The 23,066-nt window shown below is 34.8% G+C and overlaps 2 protein-coding genes across 5 annotated transcripts in view; one reads left to right on the forward strand and one right to left on the reverse strand.

Moving 5' to 3' along the window:
* The first annotated feature begins 4 nt into the window (after positions 1-4).
* Positions 5-4,335, forward strand: LOC100651802. Its single transcript, XM_003396253.4, has 4 exons — positions 5-414; positions 971-1,316; positions 1,869-2,127; positions 2,564-4,335. Exons 1-4 carry the CDS (start codon positions 5-7, stop codon positions 3,073-3,075), a joined length of 1,527 nt encoding a protein of 508 aa, XP_003396301.4. The 3' UTR covers positions 3,076-4,335.
* Positions 3,142-23,066, reverse strand: part of LOC100652118 (protein Wnt-1) — a 77,813-nt gene continuing 57,888 nt past the window's right edge. For 3 of the 4 annotated variants that reach the window (XM_003396256.4, XM_048407493.1, XM_048407494.1), the window contains 6 exons: positions 21,467-21,647; positions 15,822-15,945; positions 15,032-15,189; positions 8,841-9,018; positions 7,804-8,035; positions 3,142-7,409 (listed from right to left, as the gene is read on the reverse strand). In XM_003396256.4, coding sequence (XP_003396304.1) covers positions 7,208-7,409; positions 7,804-8,035; positions 8,841-9,018; positions 15,032-15,189; positions 15,822-15,945; positions 21,467-21,647 — 1,075 coding nt within the window. In that variant the 3' untranslated portion in view covers positions 3,142-7,207. Of the gene's footprint in view, positions 7,663-7,803; positions 8,036-8,840; positions 9,019-15,031; positions 15,190-15,821; positions 15,946-21,466; positions 21,648-23,066 lie in introns of all 4 variants that reach the window. The other variant, XM_012309879.3, reaches the window with a different exon arrangement.

Below are 23,066 nucleotides of genomic sequence, written 5' to 3' on the forward strand. Positions count from 1 at the left end.
GTTTATGGATTTAATCTTTATCGATCGTTACTATTGTTCGATCAAAATGTCGGTAATTATTACATTATACGTACTTATGTATTTGGCGAACATAATTCACGGTTCCACATTAACTGCACCCCCGCAATCGGCAGTGGTTGTCGCTTTCGAAGATATCTATGACATATCTTTACTAGCCAACACTTTGTCGGATCAAGGGATCGATACAACGTTAATTATACCGGAGTCCAACGAAGACGAAGTTTACGAAACTTTGATCGATGTTGAAGTGCTCACAGTGAAAACGGAAGTTGATGAATCTGCATATTCTACAAAGAAAACGATTCAAGCCTGTGAAGCTTTGTTAAAAGATGAACAAATCGCGAAGAAGATACAGGAAATTCAACCTACCTTCACTGTATTTCCTGCACTTTGGTATAGTTTAATATCGTTATATATATTTACAATCGAAGTGAATTTCATTAATGATGATACTTTGTATCATTACCGTGTAGTTTCCGAAAGAATTTTTAAAATTGTATTAAAGTTATTTTAAATATTTAGTAACTTCGATTTCGTAATAGCTTAAAAGTACTAAATATATCGAATTTTTGTAATTTTAGTATATTCCAATTACATGCATTTTGATATTATTTTCTAATCCTTCCAGACATAATTTACATCCGATAATTGCTTTCTAAGTCAAGAATCATAGAAACAATTGTTTTTAACTCAAGAAGTTTTAAGTATTTTTTAGTTATCCTTGTCTTTAATTTTAATTTTTGCGATTGGGAATTGCAATTGAAAAAAAATTAATATTTTTCATTTTTTCGATTAAAAATAAAAGAAGTATTAATGATAAAAATAAAACTGATAATTAAATTATAGATTTCTCCAAGAAAGGCTGTGAATTAATTTCTAGTTTTAATAATGAAAAATTATATAAATAATAATATAGAAAATTATAATATCGTAGATAATAAATTTGTAGGCACGATGGATGTTTGCTTCCATGGACAAGAGCCATTGAATCTATTCCAGTGATATGGACGCGGAATCGAGAAGAGGAACTGTATGTTTTTGAATATACTGGTGCCGCTTTATCAGTTCAGAATACAGGAGTTTGGACCAGATTGTGGACGAGTACTACAAGGAGGTCAATATTCTCCACGGCTCGGGATGAGTACGCGGTGTATGCTCTCCGGATAGTGGGAAAATACTTGCCAGACATCAGTCTCAATTTAGATAATCTATACGCTGATGTTCGCCTTATACTTTGGGACGCTGACGTTATCCTACGCTCGGATTATGCATTACTCACCCAGCTGATAGTGGAAGTGAGATATTAAAAATGTTTACTTCGATTCTGTTTCCTGTTCTCCTAATAAGATATTTTTCAATGTCCAGTACATTTAATCGCGCGTTTCATTGTTAATTGCTAAAACTGGACTTGGAACAGTTTTAGATATTTGAAAATGAACAAATTTGCAAATTAAAAAATTAGAAAATTAGGAAGTTGAAAAATCTCAACATTTGAGAATTTGTATATTTGAAAATTTAACAAAATTCGAGAATTTAAAAAGTAAAAAATTTCACATATAAAAGCCATTAATAATTCAGCAATCGCCGATTCTAAAATAACCTTCTCTCTTAACTTACACTGTGATATTGAACTTATGCGAGGCTTAATTGATTAGTGCACTTGTTTGGAAAATGAACGGTTTAGGTTCGAATCCCAGTTCAGTAACTTGATACCTTTCCTCTTTTTCTTCTTACCACATAACGTACGCCGTAATTCCCTAATAATACCACGCAATACCCATCTCTGTCTTTGGTGTATAATTAAAAATTATCGAAGAAGAACGTTCCGTTAACAATCTTTATTGTAGATCGGCTGTCATCACTGCAGAGGAGCACATCCATTAAAAAGCGATCTACACAAGGCTCTGATCGAGTATCGAGTGGGTACTATTGTGGCTCTTCTGGATGAAAATTATGAGACGTTAATTAGGGAGCTTGCACAGAAATTACCTCAAGGCAGGGAGGGCCAAGCAGTAGTTTGGAAGAACATGAAATGGCAAAATTCAAATAATGCTCTGCCAGAGAATCTTTTCGTTCACTCGAGAATTGATCGGCAAGACTTAATAGGTAAAAGATTACATTGAATTATAGTCTCCTCATAGAATCCTAGTAGGTTCCCGATTAAAACTAATTACTTTAACTCTTTCATTTTAAAGAACAATATCATTTACATATCTTTGATGGACGGGTAAAAGAGTATACACCAGGATTATTAGTTTGACAGAAAAACACTTACAATATTTAAAGTGCTTAAGATCAGGTGTTAAATTTTGGATATACTATTAAAATCATAGATAAAAGAGTGGGAAAGAAATGAAATTGACTTGTATTATTAGAACCATAAACAAAGGAACATTTGTTGTTAGTGACCAAAATGACTTATACTCTTTTGCCTGCCTATGAGATATATTAGCTTTTCTTTTCTAACTTTTTTGTCACCTATAAATTAATCGGGAAATGAATTTAAAATAATTTTGATAATATTATTATCATATTATTGCAGGTTATAGCCGTACAAGAGTGGTATTAAGTCACTGTGCAGACACAGAGCTCCTTGAAGCTGCCTTCCATGGAACTCCAGTCATATGTTTCCCCAGAAATCCCAACGAATTAAAAAATGCTGCACGAGCGGTTCAGTTAGGCTTTGCACGTTCCACTGAAGAGACTCATATTTCATCTGGTGAAGAACTAGCTAATACTGTGACCCAGATTCATGAAACCATGGACTATCGCGAGAATGCTAGAAAAGTATCTTTAACCATTCGTGATAGAATAAATCCTGCTGTGGATAGGTTAATATATTGGTTGCGTTACATGGCAAGGACAAAGGATTGGAACTTAGACTTCTTAACTCCAATCAGTCCAGCGAGGACCTTGAATGAAGATCTCCAATTCTTCCTTGGTCTCTTTGTAGGTACTATAATTGGAATATTTTCGACAATAGGTTGTATGTTAGCAAGATATTTAGTCATATCTAAAAGAACACAAAGATCAAAGGGAAGATATACGCGATAAAAATGTGGTTGATCTAAAAGAGGAGAAAAAAACATGGATTCGATAGGATGGATAATTACGGACACGTTTCGCATATGTATTTATATAAATGCACGTAGAGTACAGGTACATACAAATACAAATGTTACGAGCTAGGGTTTATCTCATTGCTAATGAAGAGATGTAACTATTACGAGAATACTTGATCGATAAGATTGATTGATGATTGATTGCTTGCTTGGAAAAAGCTAGAAAGTATGATGTAGCGTATTATCAACGACGAGGAGAGAAAAATAAATTACAATTTGTCAATACTGCGCTCTGTATGTCGTCTCGTTGCACGAGTGCTCGCTCGTGTGCGTTATCGCCTAAATCCTTACAAACGTACGGACGAATCAGTACTTATAGTTCATTCGATTCTCTTTCTCTCTAGCTCGTTCGCTCTCTCTCTCTCTCTCTCTCTCTTTTAAGGCCATGTTCCTCTAATTAGATCAGCTGCCTTTGTTTATGCCGTTCAAACAGAGATTGATTTATTCATGCAACGAATATACAGAGTGTTCCATTCTAAGCTTTGATATTTCATATCATTCAAATTATTTCAATGTCGAGATTTAAATGAGATTTCAATGTTATCATTGTTTATTTTCACGTCCTCTTTTTATTCTGTTTTTGTAATTCATGAAAGATGTACATTAGATTAATCTGTATATGTGAAGTCTTGTAAACAAATGACAGATATGAAAATAGTTTTTCTTCATAATCTTTGTAAAGTAATAGTGAAACATTTTTCACTTGCAACGAATAATTTTCGGAATCGTTCAAAGATATAATCTAAATATAACACCCTGTATATCCGCATATCATTGCTATCGACACATGTCATCAAACAATTCGTTATTTTATATAGATTTAAGAAAAAAAGATCATCGTCACATAAGACGGGTGTAAAAAAACCGATCTTTGTATAAAATATTGGTCATTGTAAAAAGAAGAAAAAAATACAGAGTAAAAAGCTGTACATATATTCAGTATAAAAAATTGTCTTTAGTATAAAAAAGAAGATTAAATAATTGTCTCGTAAAAGCGAAAAATCATCGAGCAATCGTAATTAAGAGATCGCGACACATGATCAATTCGGACTTCGTAATTGACTAGACTGTGATCCATCTAGATCAGCGTGGCTAAAATGCGACGAAACGGTAGCTTCCACTTCGCGCAATGAGATATTATAGAACGTTACTCCCTATGAAGAAATACAATAAAATATACTGATGAAAGTTGTTTCATGAGGATGAATAAAAAGCAAAGAAATGAAATGAAAGAACAAAGAAAGGAAAAATAAAAGATGAGAGGAGGGAGGCTGCGGAAAACGCAGGAGCGATCACTCTTTTCAAAATGCTCCAGTTTCTCTCTCAATGCAGCATTCAATGAATCTAATTAACATCGATCGTGTTTTCATGCATAGCTGGCAGAAGCGATATAGCGTGATTACAAGTCTATTTCATAGCCCTAACGGCAATCTAAAACATAGATACATTATGTCAACTCAGAATTGCTTCTTCGTTTGTAGCACATTTAAATAAATTTTGTACATTATACAATTTGAGAAGCAAATTTTAGAATTTCATAATTTACTATCTTTTCACACAATGCACTTTATACTAAAATTGTGAAGTTCAAGATGCCGCTATGAGACACCTATGATTCTAGATGCGACAATATCAATTTCGCCGTTTAATGTTTCAATTTATATAACCTCACTATGTTGCTTCCACCAACAATACATGTTCTGTATGTATATATGCTTATCTATATACAGCGCGGCAGTCGTGGACGTAAAATCTACAAAACGGTAAGGAGACAGTATGTACAGTCATTGGCAGAATTGTTCCCGAATCGAGTGACTCGAGGCGAACTGTCGAGAGCGGATATGTGTTGCTATCGCGGCCTCCTTTTCCTTTATTTGTTCCCTACACTCCTCTCCCGCTCTCTGTACTCTTTTCTCTGATGTAGACTCTCGCTTTCGTAGTCCGCCTCGCTCCTCGTAACTCGCATTGTTCGCCGATACGCGGCCGACATACTGCGAGTAGTGTACAGTGAGTCGTGAAAGTACATATTTAGACGCCTGCAGACGTAAAGCATAACGCGTATGGCTTGCATAAGTTACGCTGGAACTTTTAAAATATGGTTCCAAGAGGCTATACAGCTTGGACAAATTCGGGGGAGCCGCTCAAGATCATCGCTTAGCCATCCTCACCACTCAATGTTTGGTCACTATATCGTTATATCTTTAATATTTTTTTATAATTCGGGCTTTGACATATTTTATTATGGATAATTAGGAAATGTTACGTTAAATATGAAAGTTATGTTCAAAAGTTATTGGATGCGTTATAGCCAGAACAATATTTTAAAAGTTTTGATATAACCTATATAGCGTTTCATTTCCGGCTGCAAAGCGCATAAGCGTATTTTTGCAGCTCACTGTAATTCGCTTCGTATTTAGGTGAAGACAAGGTGATTCTAGGCGCTAGAGAGCATTGGTATACAATGAGATACCTACACATCGTGGAGGTTTTTACTTCGAATATAAATAAGACTCTCGCGCCATACGCAAATGTGCGAGCACGAACAGAAAGTTAGAAAAGAAGAGAAAAACAAAAATATGGAAAGAAAGGAAACAGTTGAAAGATGGAAAGAAAGGAATAGAGGGAAGAATGGTTGTCGAGTGGCCTAACATCTCGCCTATATTACTCTATTTCATTCTCGTGTTCAGATTCTCGCTTATCCGGACACTCGATCTCGTTCACGCGGAAACACTCGCACGCTTCTCTATTATCGTCATGTTCTCACTCTCTCTCCCTCTCGCGTCAGCAAAAACCGTAAATTATTAACATATTGAGTTTCAGCCAAGAATCAGTACGCTGCGAATACGTTTAGCTGCTCTCAATGTTGAATAAAATATTCATAGCTACACAGTAGTATCATCAATTAAAACAAGATCCTTTTCGAAAGGTTCAATTTCGTTCTTCCTACGATTACGTAAATTGTAGTATAAGACGAGCACTATTGCGCGTATAATATATGCTCTTATAGTCGAGCCCAATTCCCGTTACATTTTTAGATATCCGTGGAAATTGGTGTAATTTTTCATCGTCGATCCTCAACATGTTAACATTTACATAAATAATGGTGCACCTGAGAGCCAGACTAGTATAATAAGCCACGTAACTGTGCAACTGCATAGACACCTTGTACTCACTGTCGCAACGTTAATACTGAGACGACTCTAGTTTTATGACAGGCATCTTTTTTACTTCAAAGTTCTTTCCATAGGATGTTCTATTTTGCTTGGATTATTTTAGATATCTCTGTGGTGTTTGATAATATGAAAAATTATGCATTTTAAAATAACTAAATCTTTTTTTATATCTTAAGAGATATTTCGGCGATTGTTCACAATCGTTTTCGATTAATCAGTAATTCAGGATTATTCAAGGTTCAGATTTTTTATACGTTAACACTTCCACAAGTAACTCAGTAACAGTTCTTTTAATTGATAGCAATGCGACTTTTTGATGGATGTAATTAGTCCGTTTCTATTACCAAAAACAACAGAGATATTAAGATATCACGTGTATCATTCTATACATCGTAAACATGTTTAGATACATCCTAACAACTTAACATTCTAACCGTCCGGAAACTACATTATATACGCTCAAGGTCGATAGTTGCCGAAGCGCGGTGGACTTACGACACTCTGACTGTCAGGTACAGAATGCACTATAAACATAACGTGTTACTCTTCGTAGCCTCTCGCGGCGCTTTTCTCTACTCGGCACGCGATTGACTTCCATATCTGGAGCCAAATCGGCCTCGATTGAATTAACTTAAACGAAAAAAAAAAAACACAAACTAAAAGAAACAAATATCAGAAAAAGAAAAAATACGGGGATGGTAGATGCGCAATCTCTACCCTGATTCCATTGCGACCATGAGAACGGGCCATCGTGTATCGAGGGATCGTGGAGAAACTGCCTCGACGCAGAGGGTCGTTAAGCACCTTTCGGTAGGTAGGCCGACCGGAATGCAATTTTTTTGCTTCTTCTTCTTCTTTTTTCCTTTTCTTATCTTTTCTTTTGTTTACCGCCTAATTGCACACGTGCTCCTCCCGTTTGTGCCGGCACAGCTCGCACTTCACGTGACAACACCAGACAAATCGACAATTGCATTTCTCGGTCACGTCCCGGACTCTCGTCTGGTATCCCCGACCGCAGCATAGTAATCGACATCCGTCCAAACCAAGGGATGTTCGATTGCATATCCTTCCTCTAGTCCCGGGAATACCGAGCCTAAAAATAGAGATATTTAGAAAAGGTGCTCTAAATAAAACAGGTTTCAATTATGAAAAATTGTATTTTAAAATTTATTTTATTGAGTGTAGATGTTCTTGTTGAATGAGGATCCAAAAATTGAGTTATGGCTTGTATGAAATCAGGTAACATTGAAGGCCACTTCTTTTAATATTGTGGCTTTGAACCTTCGTGAATATTACTGCCCTCTGCATTTCAAACGAGAACTACAGTAGTAAGTACTGAGTGACTACTGTAAATTAAAGTGGAATAATAACTAAAATAAATGTTATAGTAAGATTTTAACTTGATAAGTACTTTAGTTTTAAATGTAATATAAAAAATAAATGTGTAAAAGAAATAATATAAAAAATAGTAATGTTCAACTTCTCACGTGATATTTTTTTCACAATAGTCAGGACTATCTTCAAGGTACACTAGGTCCGTTTTATTAGGTCGTTTGAGGTCTGGACGAGCAGGCCTCAATCTCGCTGGTCTTCTGCCTCCACGTTGTGCCAGTCGTACCAACGCTGCTCCTTCGTGCAACGCGGCTAACGCTGCTCCAGCCACCCTGAATGCCGGCAGTCTTCTCCAACAGACGCGTACGCTGCATGACCCAGACATTCCTAAGACAATAAAACAATTATATTTCAATAGACATTTAGAAAAATAAAAAAAAAGAGATTATAAGTATGTATATCGTAATATGGAGAACTTTAAGAAATTTAAAATGGTAAAACTTACTAGGAACTTGGAACATCTTCTGTATTAAGATTCTGAAGAGTACAGAAAGGCATAAAGAACTACAGTAATGTTTTGAATTTGTAGAATTCTTTTACAGAGTATTTTATGACATATAAAATTCAATAAGCAATATTTTAATACAAGTCTAATAAGATTCTCTAACCTTACAATTGAAAACCTCCTTTATTCTTAAAAAGTACATTGAAATACAAATAAATCACAAATTTGTGATTCAAATACTTCCTGCTATTCATTGTTTCCTATATAAGAACGCATTAATCGTTTTAGTATCTAAAGCAAACATTTGATATCTATCTCAAATATTCTCCATCATACTATATATGTATTTTTATTGATCCTGGTATTTCTTCATTTTTCAAACCTAATCATCAAGCAATATGAAAACTTCTAAAAAACGGACAAGGAAGGACAGTCGCTGGTTTCACGAGACTGATAAAACGAGCGTCACATTCCTTCTTTTCACGGTATGCTTTGAGGCTGAAACAGGTCTGAGGAGAGATTCTTCTACCCAGGAATCTGTACACGCATGAACGCAGCGAACCAACGACCAGGTGTGGAGTGGGGGAAGGCAAGGGATTGGTGAAATCCTAAGTCGTTAAAGCGTGAGGAATGAAAAATAAGAGCGTAGATAGAGGTCCTTATCTGTATAACACGTTAATAGCTCACCATGGCATTTGCACACGCGTTGCATTCTCGAGCGAACCGCGCGCCTGCCAGATTCGCTATCATGCTTCCTCATCAGCTGGCCAGCCAGCCCTTTTGGTCCGTGCAGCACACCCTCCTTCACGGGTTCCTCGCTACTATCAGACCACTCTCGCGAGAATTTCTCTCCGAAGTGGATGTCCTGAATGAGGAACAAAATTTTTGATATGAGGTTAGGTCTAATATGACATTAGAGGAGAGGAATTGTTTTAGTAAAAGTCGGTACGATTTTTAGAGTGAATTTTCAAAAGGTGTAGCTTTGAGAAATTAACGTAATGTTTTGTAATTAAATTTTGGGTAAAGCAATGGTACTTTGTATTTTGTACTTTGTTTTAGAAATTTCTCGCGATGAATATTAAAAAATCAATAGAATGCAAAAATATTGGGGTGCCTGGGAAATTTTATATTTTCATATTTAGTAAGTATATTAAGGAGATAAATGTTTCATGAATATCTTAACAAGCAAAAAAGAAATATTTCTTTAAAAAAGAATAATTATTTAAAGAGAAAAAATAAAAAGTCGATTTATCTGTGATCGAAAATGTATCTGTTCGTTAAATACAATTTTTAAACTGATTGCTAGCCCTTCATGCATCTAACTGAAACAATACACTCGTTACAGTATCGAGCACTGCTTGGATCACCGATTCCCTATACATATATGCATATATATATATATTCGTTCGTTAAGCGCTACTTTTATCTAACTAACTCGCAATACTCGACGGTTCGAGCACCACTCGAACCACTATTGACCTAGTAATGTATCTGCCTCTCGATGCCAACGATAAACCCAGGAAAAAGGAAACAATAATTTCAACCAGTATACTATCAAATGCAAGATTCCATGTAATCTTCTCATTCACTTCAAAATTTCAATTTTTTCCATTTATGATCTCAAAACCTTTTAATTGTCTCGATCAACAAAAAGAGCCGCAATTAGCTTCTATTGCCAATAATAAGAGAGAGAGGGAGATAATAAGAGAGCTTCTATTGGGAATTTAAAGAAAGGAACCCATTAAAATTCCCTAGATTTAGAAAAATCATAAATAACATATTTCTTTAAAACAAACTTGTAAATGTGATAGAGTGCAAAGGATAGCACAATAGAGCGTCGGATAGATTTTCCACTTTATATTTCAAAAGCGGTATTTCAAACAATTTCAAAACTAATAGTATATAATTATATAGATAGACTAGGGATTTTTATGCATATATGGAAAATCCAACGATGCAACATTTTGCACAGTGGCACATGGAAAATTACATAAAATGTTCAAAGTGTATTATAATTTATACTAGATGAAGTAAATTTTTAAATATTTTGGTAAAAATATAAATTTTAGATAAACATCCACAGTCTTAACTTTTTAAGAACTTTTAATAACTTTCCCTTTTCTTGTCATCTCCTCGTACCCGATATTATTTAAAATTCTTTAGACATAGCTTTCAGAATATAAGACGAAAAGACATCGCTTTTAGAATATAAGACGAAAAATCCATTTCACCAGAAACTTTTATACACTGATATGTCTTTTGCAAACTTGCTAACGAACCGCTTTTATGCATTTAATCCTTCCCCAGCTAAGATCTAGCATTAAACCGCTTTTCCTTAAACAGGCATTGTTCGTTTGGAGGGTAAGAAATTCCAACTGAAAGCGCCAACTAACAGACGGACGACTTATCGACGAGAGGTATAACGGTGGCAGCGATATTCGTTAGCCAAGCTCGAGGCACGACAGTGTCGGCAAACATCATTATCTCGGAAATCTGTCAACGGGCTGAAGCCGTAGACGAAACGTGGCATCCCATGGGATAGGACAGCGGGGCTTGTTAAGGAATCCGTGCCCGGAACTTGGGAAAGGCCAGAGGCCGCAGAAGTGGGCGAGTGGGTAATCCCGAAGGTAAAAGCAGCGCCACTTTCCCGACACTTCCCGCTCTTCTTCCTGCCACGTGAGTTCCTCGAGAGCACGTGTCTCCCTCCTTCCGTCTCTTGCTGCTACTTCTCTTCTTTTTTTCCCCCGGTCATCTGTCTAGCCCGCCTTTTTTTCTCGCTACACGTTCGTCTTTTCTCTGTTGTCTTTTCTCACGCTTTCCTCTCTTTGTTCCTTTCTTTTAGAATTGGAGATTTTCTGCTCTCTTGGATAGGAATTTCTGAAGAAGATTTCTTTTTGCAAAATTCTTGTTACCTTCTGTGTCTACTTTCTTTGTTGTTCTGCTCTTTCTGCTTCATTCCTATCTTTCATAAATTCTTTCTTTATGTTCTTCTACTAAATACTCTACGTTTTCTGATATCATTCCGTTTTCTTTTGAATATCTAAACAATTGCGTTTCTCTTATCCCCTTTTCATGCGCTATTCCTATGCGCTATGCTTTTATTCCTCTTTCCTAATTCCTCCATCTCTTTGTCGCCTTTTTCTTTATAATCTCTATAATCATTCTAATTTTCAATTCTTTTTCCTTTTCATTTCTTCTCAATTTCCGCTATCATACCTTCCACCTCTAATATAACTTTTTCTTCTCTTATCCGTTTTTCCTCTTCCCCACTCTCGTCTCTTTATAATCTTTGTAATCTTGTTAAATTACAACCTTTACTTCTTCTCATTTTCATACTTTACACCCTTTGGTACAGTTCTATCTTCACTTACTTTCTTACCTCTTTCTCTATCGCCATTTATTTCCTTTTTCTAGCTCCTCCACCCCACTCCCATAAATTTTTTTCATCCACGATTTGTCCTCGAGCATCGTGTCTCCAATTGCCCTCCACTTCTTCCACCCCTTTCTCCACCCATCTCTCTATTTACCCTCTATCTTGCCCTCTCTCTTTCTCTTTTTCTCTCTGCACGTATTTACGTTCTCATGTGCATCACTCACGTTCCGAGTTACGTGGCCGATATGTCCGGGCTGTGTGCGGGGGCAGGAGGTGGCGGGTTGTTGCAACTTAACAAGCTTAGCCCCCTTAATCCCCTTGTAAGCTAGCAATGTCTACAAGGGGTCAGCCGTACGCATGAAATGCATCCGTTTACAGGACGAGCTTTGTCTTCGTTCCAGGGTTAAGGTTTACGTCGACCGACCGTGCTGAGATCGAGACGACAAATTGGGGATGCCTGTGCGGGGCAGTGCTTCGCCCGTGCGCTTCAGGGGTGGCCTCTCCGTTCTACAGGGTCAACAAAATAACTAGATTCTTAGATTATTCCTTTTTTATTTGACATTTCTGTTTTTTCTTTTTAGGGTGTCCATTTATAACCATTATATAAAGCATTTAAGGATAAAATAATACAAACGACACAAGTGTTTAATCTGAGGATACTGTTGATAAAGGTAAATTTTGGAAAAGATTATTTTAGTTAGAAAGCTAGAGTTAAATTGATAAATGAGAATTATTATACAGACGTTAGTTCAGAGAATGTTTAACTGCGTTAAAAGTTACTTCAGAAGAAATCACTAAAAATCATTTTACTGAAGGTTATTTTAATATAATTTGATAGAATTGTGGGTAAAGGTGAATCTTAAGAAAGATTATTTTATCAAGGTTTATTGTAGAGAAATCTATATACTTCTAAATATTGAAATATATAAAAGTTTAGAAATTTATGTATTTTTTTTTACTAAGTCGGTCAACTTTTTTTCTATTTCTTGAAAAATTCTTTTCAGTTTCAGACCCATATCTTTGCAGTACCCTCTACATGTTTTTTTATGAAATAGTAATTTTTTTATTTGCTTCATATAAAAGAATATCTTAGCGTTAAGGTCCCTAGAAAACAAAATAAAAAACGTAGTGAAATCATGAATATATAATACAACCCGTGGTCCAATTTATTCTGGATAAAACGCATTTTGATCGGCTCATTAACGACGGAAACACTCAAGATAACAGAGATTCACCCTGTACATCATTCCCACGTTTCCCGCCCATAAACTACTAACAACACTGATTCAAGTTAATATACTTCAGAATGAAACAGCGTTTTCCTACCCTAGTCAAGCCTCCTTTACCGAATTAACTAATTCCCACTGATTTCGGTCGACCACTATATCAAATGATTCATATTATGCTTCAGAGATCGTAAAATATTTGTTTGAGTATATAATAGAAATATATTTAACTTTCTACATCAATTTCCAATTTACTAAATTATTCCATTGAACATCTCTATTAAAAAATAGTCTATGCATTCAAATAAAATTCCAGTCGATAAAAGATTCTAAGATTTACTATATCAAATAATTCATATTATGCTTCAGAGATCGTAAAATATTTGTTTGAGTATATAATAGAAATATATTTAACTTTCTACATCAATTTCCAATTTACTAAATTATTCCATTGAACATCTCTATTAAAAAATAGTCTATGCATTCAAATAAAATTCCAGTCGATAAAAGAATTCTAAGATATTTCCTAAAATTTAATGAAAAATATCTAAAGATTTCATTAAAAGAAAAATCTCACTACATCTCAACAGAAAGTGTCAATATTTCAATTTTAATAAGTTTCCAAAATTTGTCTTAAAGAGGAGAAAGATTCATAACCTCAAACTAATTTCAACGTACAAAGAAACTGTAAAATATTTTTCAAAGTTCTATTTCCAACATTAATAAAATTTCCATTAAGTAATTAAGCTATATATTTGAGATCTATTTGTCTTGAGAAGAAAGCATAAGCAAACCGTTGTCGATTCTAGTGTACCAGCAGTTCCCGAGAAAGAGCTAACCACTGTTGTTCTCTGTATCGGTGAGGGGTTTGTCCCTTGAACCCTGCATGCGGAACACGAAGAAAAGGATACTGTTACGTATACTCAGGTCTGTTCTCCTCAGTCCTGAAAAGGGTGGAAAATAATCGTCGTTTGTCGGCGGAACGGAATTTCATTAAGTTCCACGGCAGCCGTTTAGATTGATTTACGATCGATACACGATAAAGCAAAAAGAAGAAAATTGATCAAGAACTCGCGAGCGACTCCGGTTTCACGTTTCCACGAAATTGAAAACGCCGCCTTAAGCTCGCCGCCCGCGATGTAATTCGACCGTCTGCGCGCGTTGCCTCGCTTAATTAACGGACGTTGTTGCGTAAGAACCAAGAGAGGAATTCGTTAAAGTGAATCGAAATTAATTAAGTTGCCAAGGTTTTTAGAAGGGTGGAAATACTCCCGAATAAATGTTTCTTCGAGTTATGAAATTAAACCCTAGAATAATATTCTGATACATTACTAGGATGCAATTGTTTTTTGCAAGATATAATAGTATGTTTTTGTACATACGGTAAATGCAATGTAATAAATGTATTTTCATATAGTTTTAAGTATCTTGTAATTTTTATAAGAAAGAGTGATTGTATTGTTTGTAATACAAGGTACCTGTAATATTAAAAATTTAATAAACAAAATGGTAGCTTTTACGATACAAAATACATGTAGTATTAAAGACTTCAATTCTCTAAAAAGATATTGTATCGTTTATATACTATATTCTCAAGCAGAACAGAATTGCTATCATATAATCACTGAATTCTCCTCTATACTGTTTGTCTCTTATCTTTTTAAATATCATGGCTTATTCAAACTAAACCATTCTCTATCCTGTGTCATATAAATGAAGTCCCATAAATAAATCAACCAATAACCTACAAGAATAAAAAGGACATTGTATCATCAGCAGTTTTTCAATTAAAAACTTAACTACCAACTCATCAAAGCTTATATGTATAATATTTCCATCTCATGTAACATCATGGATGCATTAGTGTTGCTTTAACACTAATCTTACCAGGCCCGACTTGTTAAATGACTGGTTTCAGAATTTAATTTAAAATTGTACATTCATTGTTACTTCTTTTGTTCATCTAACTTTATATAAACTCTTATATTAACAAAAATCGACAAATCGATTAATCAGATAATATAAGAATTTACATAAAGTTAGATGAGTAAAGGAAATAACAATAAATGTACTCGAAATGATTTTAAATTAAATTTTAAAACCGCTCGTTTGACCGGGCCTGGTAAGGTTAGTTTAACAGCAAGTAATATCATTAAAGACTTCTATATAAGGAACAAGCCTAAGGAAGGTTAAAGAATAAGACGAGTCGAATTTATGGTATCATTTGCCCGCGCGTTATTTTTCAAAGGAGAAGGGAATACAAATAGAGGGGAAATTACCTCGCTGCAGCCGCCCCATTGCCAATTATTCGGGTGGCGTGTTCTGACTCGGTTGTCGCACGAGCAATCGGTGAGTTCGCCCCTGGAACAGGCTCTGGTGACACTGTAAGCAACTCCCGCCGCCGATATTGCGTACACGAACGCTGCCTCGCGGCTGTCTGCAAAGATGCACCGGAATTTCTCCGTTGTAGCACAAGTTTTTCCATTTTCTGCAAGCTGCTAGCGTATTTTACTCTAATAAAAAACAAAATTATACCGCTACACCTGCACCGTGGGAGGTTTAATTAAAAAAAATTATTTCTCGCTCACGGGGAGAAGATTTCTTTTAATTGCTTTGGATTGCATTATGTGTTAAATATGAAAGCTTTGGGGCTACGTTTTCTCTATTGTACGCTTCTTAACACGTAGTTAAAGTTTGAAAAAAATTCCCAAGAATCTCATTTTCTCGGAGAAATACTTTAATTACCTCTATAATCATGGCTATATCTATGTTTACGTCTGTGTCTGTATCTACATATGAATTTATGTGTATTACAGTATATGCTTATATAAATATAAATTAAATATATAGTGTTATTATAGTTACTACTTTTATCCTCAGTTACCAAAAACCTACTGTCAAATCAAATTTCCATCCTGCCTCAAATACGCCAATCATAACCTCTGAATACATCCATTTTCACGTCGAACTAAAACTTCTCTTCATCTTAAGCTACCACTTTGCGAGGATCTCCTCTCACTGCGCATGCGTCTTAAGCTTTATTCCCTTCAAGACGAAGATTTTACTTACTGACTAGCATCACACCGCCGAAAATGTTGTCCGGATTTTCCGGGCTGATGGAGCAATTCCATCTGGCCGACCGAAACTGGTGCTGACATTCCTCAATGGCCAACCTCGCGCCCGCGCTGACTGCCTGAAAGTAAAAACTGTGTGAAAACCACGAGTGGAAAAGAAAACAATTTCACATGAGTATGTACATATACGAGTCTCTCAAAAACCATGCTGATCAACTTGATAAATTAAAATGCAGAGAAAGATAATAATTACAAATTACAAAGATTAATAAATTTTCGAAAATTTATCTTGGTGTTCGTGATATTTTATATCTCTCTGTAATAAATAGATTTATGAAAATGAGTTAAACTCTAATTATGTGCCTGTTTGGTGAAATTGAAAACTCTTAAAAAATAGAGATCAGTTTGATTTCTGAAAGTAATAATATATCGCTTCTCATTAATTAGTTGAGAATGTACAATTATGTTACGTAACTAGTATAGTAAGCTTGTAATTAGATTCGTTTAATGTTGATTCTAATATTAGAATGTAATTGAACTGGTGTCAGTGGGTGGACATGTTCTATATTAGGATCTATTGAGAATCTGTTGACGTGCAGTTAGTAATCACTGTCTGTAATAGCAAGTGGTTGAAATTAATACGGCTTCGATCACTGGGATTAATGCTGATTAGAAGTTGTTTGCAGAAATTGTTGTTGTCGTTGGACGATGTTAATTTAGGTTACGTGTTTGGGAGAATTAGAGAACGCTTTGTAGGTGGTAAGTGTAAAATTTGAGAAATGTTGAAAAAAATTCCGGGTGCACATAAAAGAGTCTTATAATTAAAACAACGGAGCTTAATAAGCTGTATCAATTCCTAACCTCAAAGTACCAAATTCCACTCACAACACCAATCATATTTCAAACAGTCATGACGAATATAAATCAATATCAACTTCATCTTCAATTTCATTTATTACACAGAAATTTCAAACAATTCTTTTGGACAATGATTGAATCAACAAGCAGTATCCTCGTATATACTTCCAGCCAAACTCGTAACCTGAAACCAAGTCAACACATGGTCAGAATAAAGACCATAGAGATGGAGAAAGATAAAAAGAAAACACGTACGGCTTGATGGCCGAAATTTCGACACGAAACAAATCGAGGATCATTCGACGTGTATCTGGTTAATCGTCCGAGGATTAAACGTCCGTCGCGGTGTCGTTATGAATATTCATAGAGTGGTCTTTTGTCGGTAAGCAAGATTTGGAAAAGCAAGGTAGTCGGCGTCGTTCAAAGAGATATATCGAGCCACGAGTTTACCTAGACACCGGTTTCTAGACGAACACTGCTTCTGCCCTGCCCCACCACGACAAGATTTGTGCATTAGGCAGAGGTAAACGCGATTTTGGGCAACATTTGACCGCTTTTTTACCGGCCATGCCATCCAACCGTCGCAGGCTGCGACAGATTGTCAAAGAATTTATGTAATTGGAATTTATTTATAGTAGCATAACATGGATTTGATTTTTTGTATTTGATCTTATTTTCTTAGGTTATATCACATTGATGTTGATATATTAATCTATGGATTAGACCAGTTTTAAAGCATACAGTTTTGATCCACTTGTTCAAAATTTATTTTCTTTCACTACAGTATAGTAACGTAGAAAATGCAAAAAGAGTTGATGATTAAAGAGTTGATTTTTTCTCTTAAAATCTAAACTATACAAAAGTAAATTACTTGCACATTAGATTAATTACACAGTGTAAACTACTCAAAAATAGGTCACTTAAAAATTAAATTAAATACATAGCATAAAAACTAAACTCACATCTCTCAGTTCTGTAAACCTAACGCAAGATGCTTTTTGTCATAAATGTACCGGTGCAGGTGCTCTTCTTGGAATAAAGGTTAAAGACCCTTGGTATGGGGAGTTAATTTTAGTATGCAGGTATTATTTAGAATTTTATTACTTTTTGAGATTATAGCGTAAATTCTGTACCTTTGAATGCTGTGAGCACTTTAATACTCGTGTATTGACATTTTTTTCATGTTGATGTGGTTATATTAAAGTATCACTAATAAAATGTTACTTTTCTTGTTTTTAGTGAATTCTTGTGCTCGGTGTTGGTTTTTAATGAACGTAGAATTAAATGGTACAAGGAGAAAGTCGAAGCAAATGGTCGGATAAGGTTTGACGTTGTTGGTTGGAATTTTTAAATGAGTGTGTTTCACTTTATAGCATTTGAAGTAATATATGTATAATTAAGTACTTTTAGTAGCAATTAAGGGGTTGTTTGCAATTGTAAAATTTCAACATTTTACGACATGCAAATTTCTGATTTCTGTAAAAGGAAATTTTTTTTAGAGGAACGATGAAATAATTTAAATAATTTTTGTTATTTATTAAAATGGACGTATTTCGTGATTATTAAATAAAGAATATCTTCACATGGTAGAAATCGAAACGTGCTCGTTCCAAAATTTCAGCTAAATATTTACTCAACATTTCACAGTGTTTAACATTTTCTCATAAGAAATATATTTATTTGAAAAACTAAATCTTCCAAAACATCTTCATTTCTAAAAGCATTACCATGCATCACGTTACACTTCTCTCAAAATCATGCTACATTTCCACGTAATAATTCTTGAACTGAAACATAATGTACGAATTATTCTTGGCCTAAACGTTCTGAATAATGTTTCTACTCGGTATCTCAAACAAATCTTCCACTAAATTTGTTTGAAATAACTGAAATACCATCTCGTAGACGTAACTTTCGCAAACACTCGGAATATTCGGCTGTTTCAAACTAATTTACAACGGCAGAAACAGAGTTTCACGGAGATCCAAGGCTCGATCCAAGATCAGAGAATTCGCGACTTCATTTACCGACTGCGAGGCGTCTCGAAAGGAGGTCGTGTAGGGTTCACTGAAGACCCTGACTGTTCCAGAGCTCGAGTATTAAATATTGCAGGCGCGGCAAACGAAAGCTACAACTCGACCGCTGCATTCCGGGAGTTCTTTAGAATCGTGCGAATTCACCGGTGCGCTCGCGCCATTTTCCACCGACGCTCAATTTTCCCCTTCGCGATCCCGGATCATTTTTTTATCCCTCTACATCACCGTAGCACTTGAAACATATGTATGCCCACATGTGTGTTTATACCTTTCTAAATTTTATTTCAATTTATTTCTTCTATCTATATTCTTCCAATCTATATCTCTTTACATCTTCTTTTCATTTCTTCTGTATTCTGTTATATATTATGTTATATATTATTGTGTTATATATTATGTCATATATTATTGTGTTATATATTGTTGGTGATCACCACTTCTACGAAAACTCTACATCTGGTCTTTTTAGTTTTCTCAAGCGCTGAAGCTATCGACAGCATACAGACAAAAGACTGGCACAATGGCAGACCATAAACAATAGACAGGCGGCGTTGGCTTCGGGGTTTTTCAGTTATAAGATAACACTGCTAGCGCGCGGATCTGGACCAGTTCAAATTGTATTCCTACTTATTATTACACTTCTCTATTAAATATATATATTTTGTACCTTACACTTTATCCACGCGTTTTCTCTCTTTATACATCTAATAACCTCAACATATATTATGTTATATATTATTGTGTTATATGTTATGTTATATATTATGTCATATATTATTGTTATATATTATGTTATATATTATTGTGTTATACGTTATGTTATGTTATACATATTATATTTGTTTAGAAGGGCAATGAAACGTTGTTATATTATGTTGTATTATTATTATGTATACTACATTTGTGTCTAATGTATGCTATAAGAAATAGTTGTGAAGAAATGCTAGAATAATTATTCTTAAAATAAGAAAATGTATATCAAGGAAACTAATCCGGTGTGTTAAGGAACCTCAATCCAATAAACGTAAAATCTATGATACAATAAATTATTGTATCATTATTATGTAGTATCATGGATGAGGGGCCTGTGAGGTGTTGTGCGGATTATAAACAAGCGATTGCTGAGCGTATATGTAATGAGGCTAAGACAAAAGACAAGGGGTTGCTAGGGGACAACAAACGAATTAACAGCAGTCCGAGTTGAGATGTCAAAGAGTGTGGTTTGCGTTGATGAGAGTCGTTGATTAATTAGCTAGTTGTGTTGATTATTATACGTTTTATTAGTTCATGTTTAACCAACATTATTTTCTGTTCAATTAACACCTGTTCAATCTACTTGTCATTAATAAACTAACTATAGTAGTTACGATACTACAATTATTATTATTTATTATCATATTTATTTATTATTTCTTCATCTAAAGAAAGTTTAAGTCGAATATGTTAGAAGATGAAGAGTTAATAGAAGAAAATAATTTAATAACAGAATATCAAAAGAATTCGAGAGAATAAACGTATGGGGTAGCTATCATCATAGAAATTGAAAAAGAAAGCGTCTGAGGAAAAAGTCGAACGTCCCTGTAACATTTAATTGCCCATGATCTCCCTTTTACGTATGCATATTTAATGATACGGTTCAATGCAAAATTACGCTATTCGCCCCTTAACGATGCTGTGCATTTTTTCGTTTTTGATTTTTCGATCTTGGAAAATTAAATGCTTCACACGTACATTTAGGTTTCTCACAAAATTATACTTTCGGTTCACATTAACGACGAAACTCGATGACGGTAATGCAGGGAAACTGTTATTATTACTGAACTCTTATGGTTTTTATATCTCTCGGGTAATCAATTTTGGAAAGCAAAGAAATCTTTGAAAAATTCTTCCGTATACGCTATTATATCGAAAATGTTTAATTCGCCACCTAATTGACGTTAGATGATGTAAAGAAAAATTTACCGGTGCACCAAAATGCTCACTCTGCCACTGATTCACTTATGGCAACATTATCTAAACTTTAACTTTTTCATGCAAATTCCTTCCCTTTTAGTTTCTTTGGTATAAGTTTTACAATATAGCCAACAGTTTCACTTTTGTAGAAAGAAGAAGAAAAGAATCTAAAATTGATTTTCTACTAGTATCCTGTTAAAAGAAAAGTGTAGAATGTAAAAATCGTATAGACAATATCACAAACGATTAACCAACAGCGTATTAAATTTAAAAAAAGAGAATTAAAAAAACATAAAACAAACAAGAATCTAAAATTGATTTCTCACTAGTCCTCTGTTGAAAAATCCGCAGGGCGTAAAGATCATACGACCAATATCACAAATGCTTGGCCAATAAAAATCTGATCTAAAAAAATGAAATTGAAAAGAAAGGACGAAAAACGATCGAAAGCCTGATTTCTCATTGATTCTCCGCTGGAAAATTGGTAAAAAGATGTGTAAAGATAGTACAATATCAACAATATCAAAAATGTTTGAACAATTAAGAAACTAACCTAAAAAAAAGAACATTTCAAAAAAATAAAAATGAGAAGTATGGGGAAAAAATGGAATATTGATTTCTCATCGGTCCTTCTTTGAAAAATCGACAAAGTGTAAAGATCGTGCGGACAATGTCGTAAACGTTCGGCCAACAGGCCGCGCGGAGGGCCGGCGAATCGAATTAGCCGCGTGCTTCCCCGGCCATTAATCCGAACGGTGAAGGAGAGAGGTTGCCCCTGCCGTGAGGTAAATACCTGCAGGACTGGCGGCGAGCGGGAGCATATCGCCTGCTGCTTCGCGGTCAGGTGCACACTCTTGCAGTTCTTTTCGGCGCTTGCCGGCCCGATCACACCCGCGCCAACGATCTGCGCTTGACCATCGCCACCGCTTCCAGAACTTGATCCGCTATTCAACCGTGGCTCAACACCCAGATACCTGAAACAATCCCGGAAGCAGCAACCATTATTATTATTATCCTTCGATTTCTTACGTGAACCTTCTTATGAAATCTCAACCAAGTTATAGTGATAGATTTACGGAAATACTTATGTAAGTTGGAATTGATCAGAAGTGAGGTTAGGTTGAAGTTTCATAAACGTAATATTAAAACTACCAAATTGCTTAATATAAAAATCGAATAAAATATTAACTAATTTATTATACACATAGGTTTATGAACATATTTATGTAAGTTGAAACAGAAGATGGAATGTGAGGTTAGATTAGGGTTAGGTTATAGGATTAGGTACAGATTTAGTAAGTTTAATATTAGGACTATCAAATAGATGATAATTGTCATAAAATCTTAATCAAAATTATTGTATTAGTCGTAGCTTCATGAAAATATTTATATTAGTTGGAATGGAAGATGAGATGTGAGGATGAGTTACAGATTTAATGAAGTTAATATTAGAATTATCAACGTATGTTAATGTAACGAGTTTTATATACTTTTTTGCATTTACAAAAAATTAATTCAGGCAGTCGATGCAAGCTTCAAGTAAAAGGAAAATATTATTTTGAAAATTATCATTTAAAAAATCCAGTGTATCTATATAGATTAATATTGTTCCCCTATCATTCTCGAATCACGGAATTTCCTTCTCCCCACTCTCATGTCATATATTACTTGCCCACCCTGTATTTTCACGAAGCATAGAGGACAGCTACTCGGTAGCCTCGCTCGTACCGAGGCTACCCACAAAGGAACTCTCGCCGTGACGAACCACCTATAATTAGAGCAGGTATTCGAGTGAAAATTATAGAGGGGAAAAGGACGAAGGGCAACAGCTAAGGGTAACCGATGCCCGACAATATAAGAGGATCCGCAAGAACCGACAACAGGGATTGTCTACGCCGTAACATGAGACAAGAAGACTTAACTTTCCTATCACATGAATCACACGAATCTTCAAGAATCTTGCTAGTAAAAGTTATTAATTGTTTTCAATGTAAATGAAATTTTTTAATATTAATATTGAATTTATATTCGTAATTACAAGTTTAAAGTAGTGACATAAAATATAAAATTTTATTAAACATTATATTTCCATATTAGTATTAAATATTTTTTTGTCAAAATAAATTGAATGCACGTATTTCGGTTCGTTGCGAGCGAAACATTTCGATATAATATGTTCCATAACCTCAAATTTATAGTAGTGACTTTAAACATTACATTTCGTTAAAAAATATATTACTTCAGTTCATTATTGAAAGAATACTTCAATACAAATTTATATCAGTAATCATGTATACAAATTCACTATAATGACCTAAAGCTTTTGACCTTTTGATCCGAATTTATATCGAAAGAAGTATTTTAATAATTTTCCAATATGATTTTCCGATTTT

This window comes from Bombus terrestris, chromosome 7, assembly GCF_910591885.1.
Source record: "Bombus terrestris chromosome 7, iyBomTerr1.2, whole genome shotgun sequence".
Lineage (NCBI taxonomy): Eukaryota > Metazoa > Arthropoda > Insecta > Hymenoptera > Apidae > Bombus > Bombus terrestris.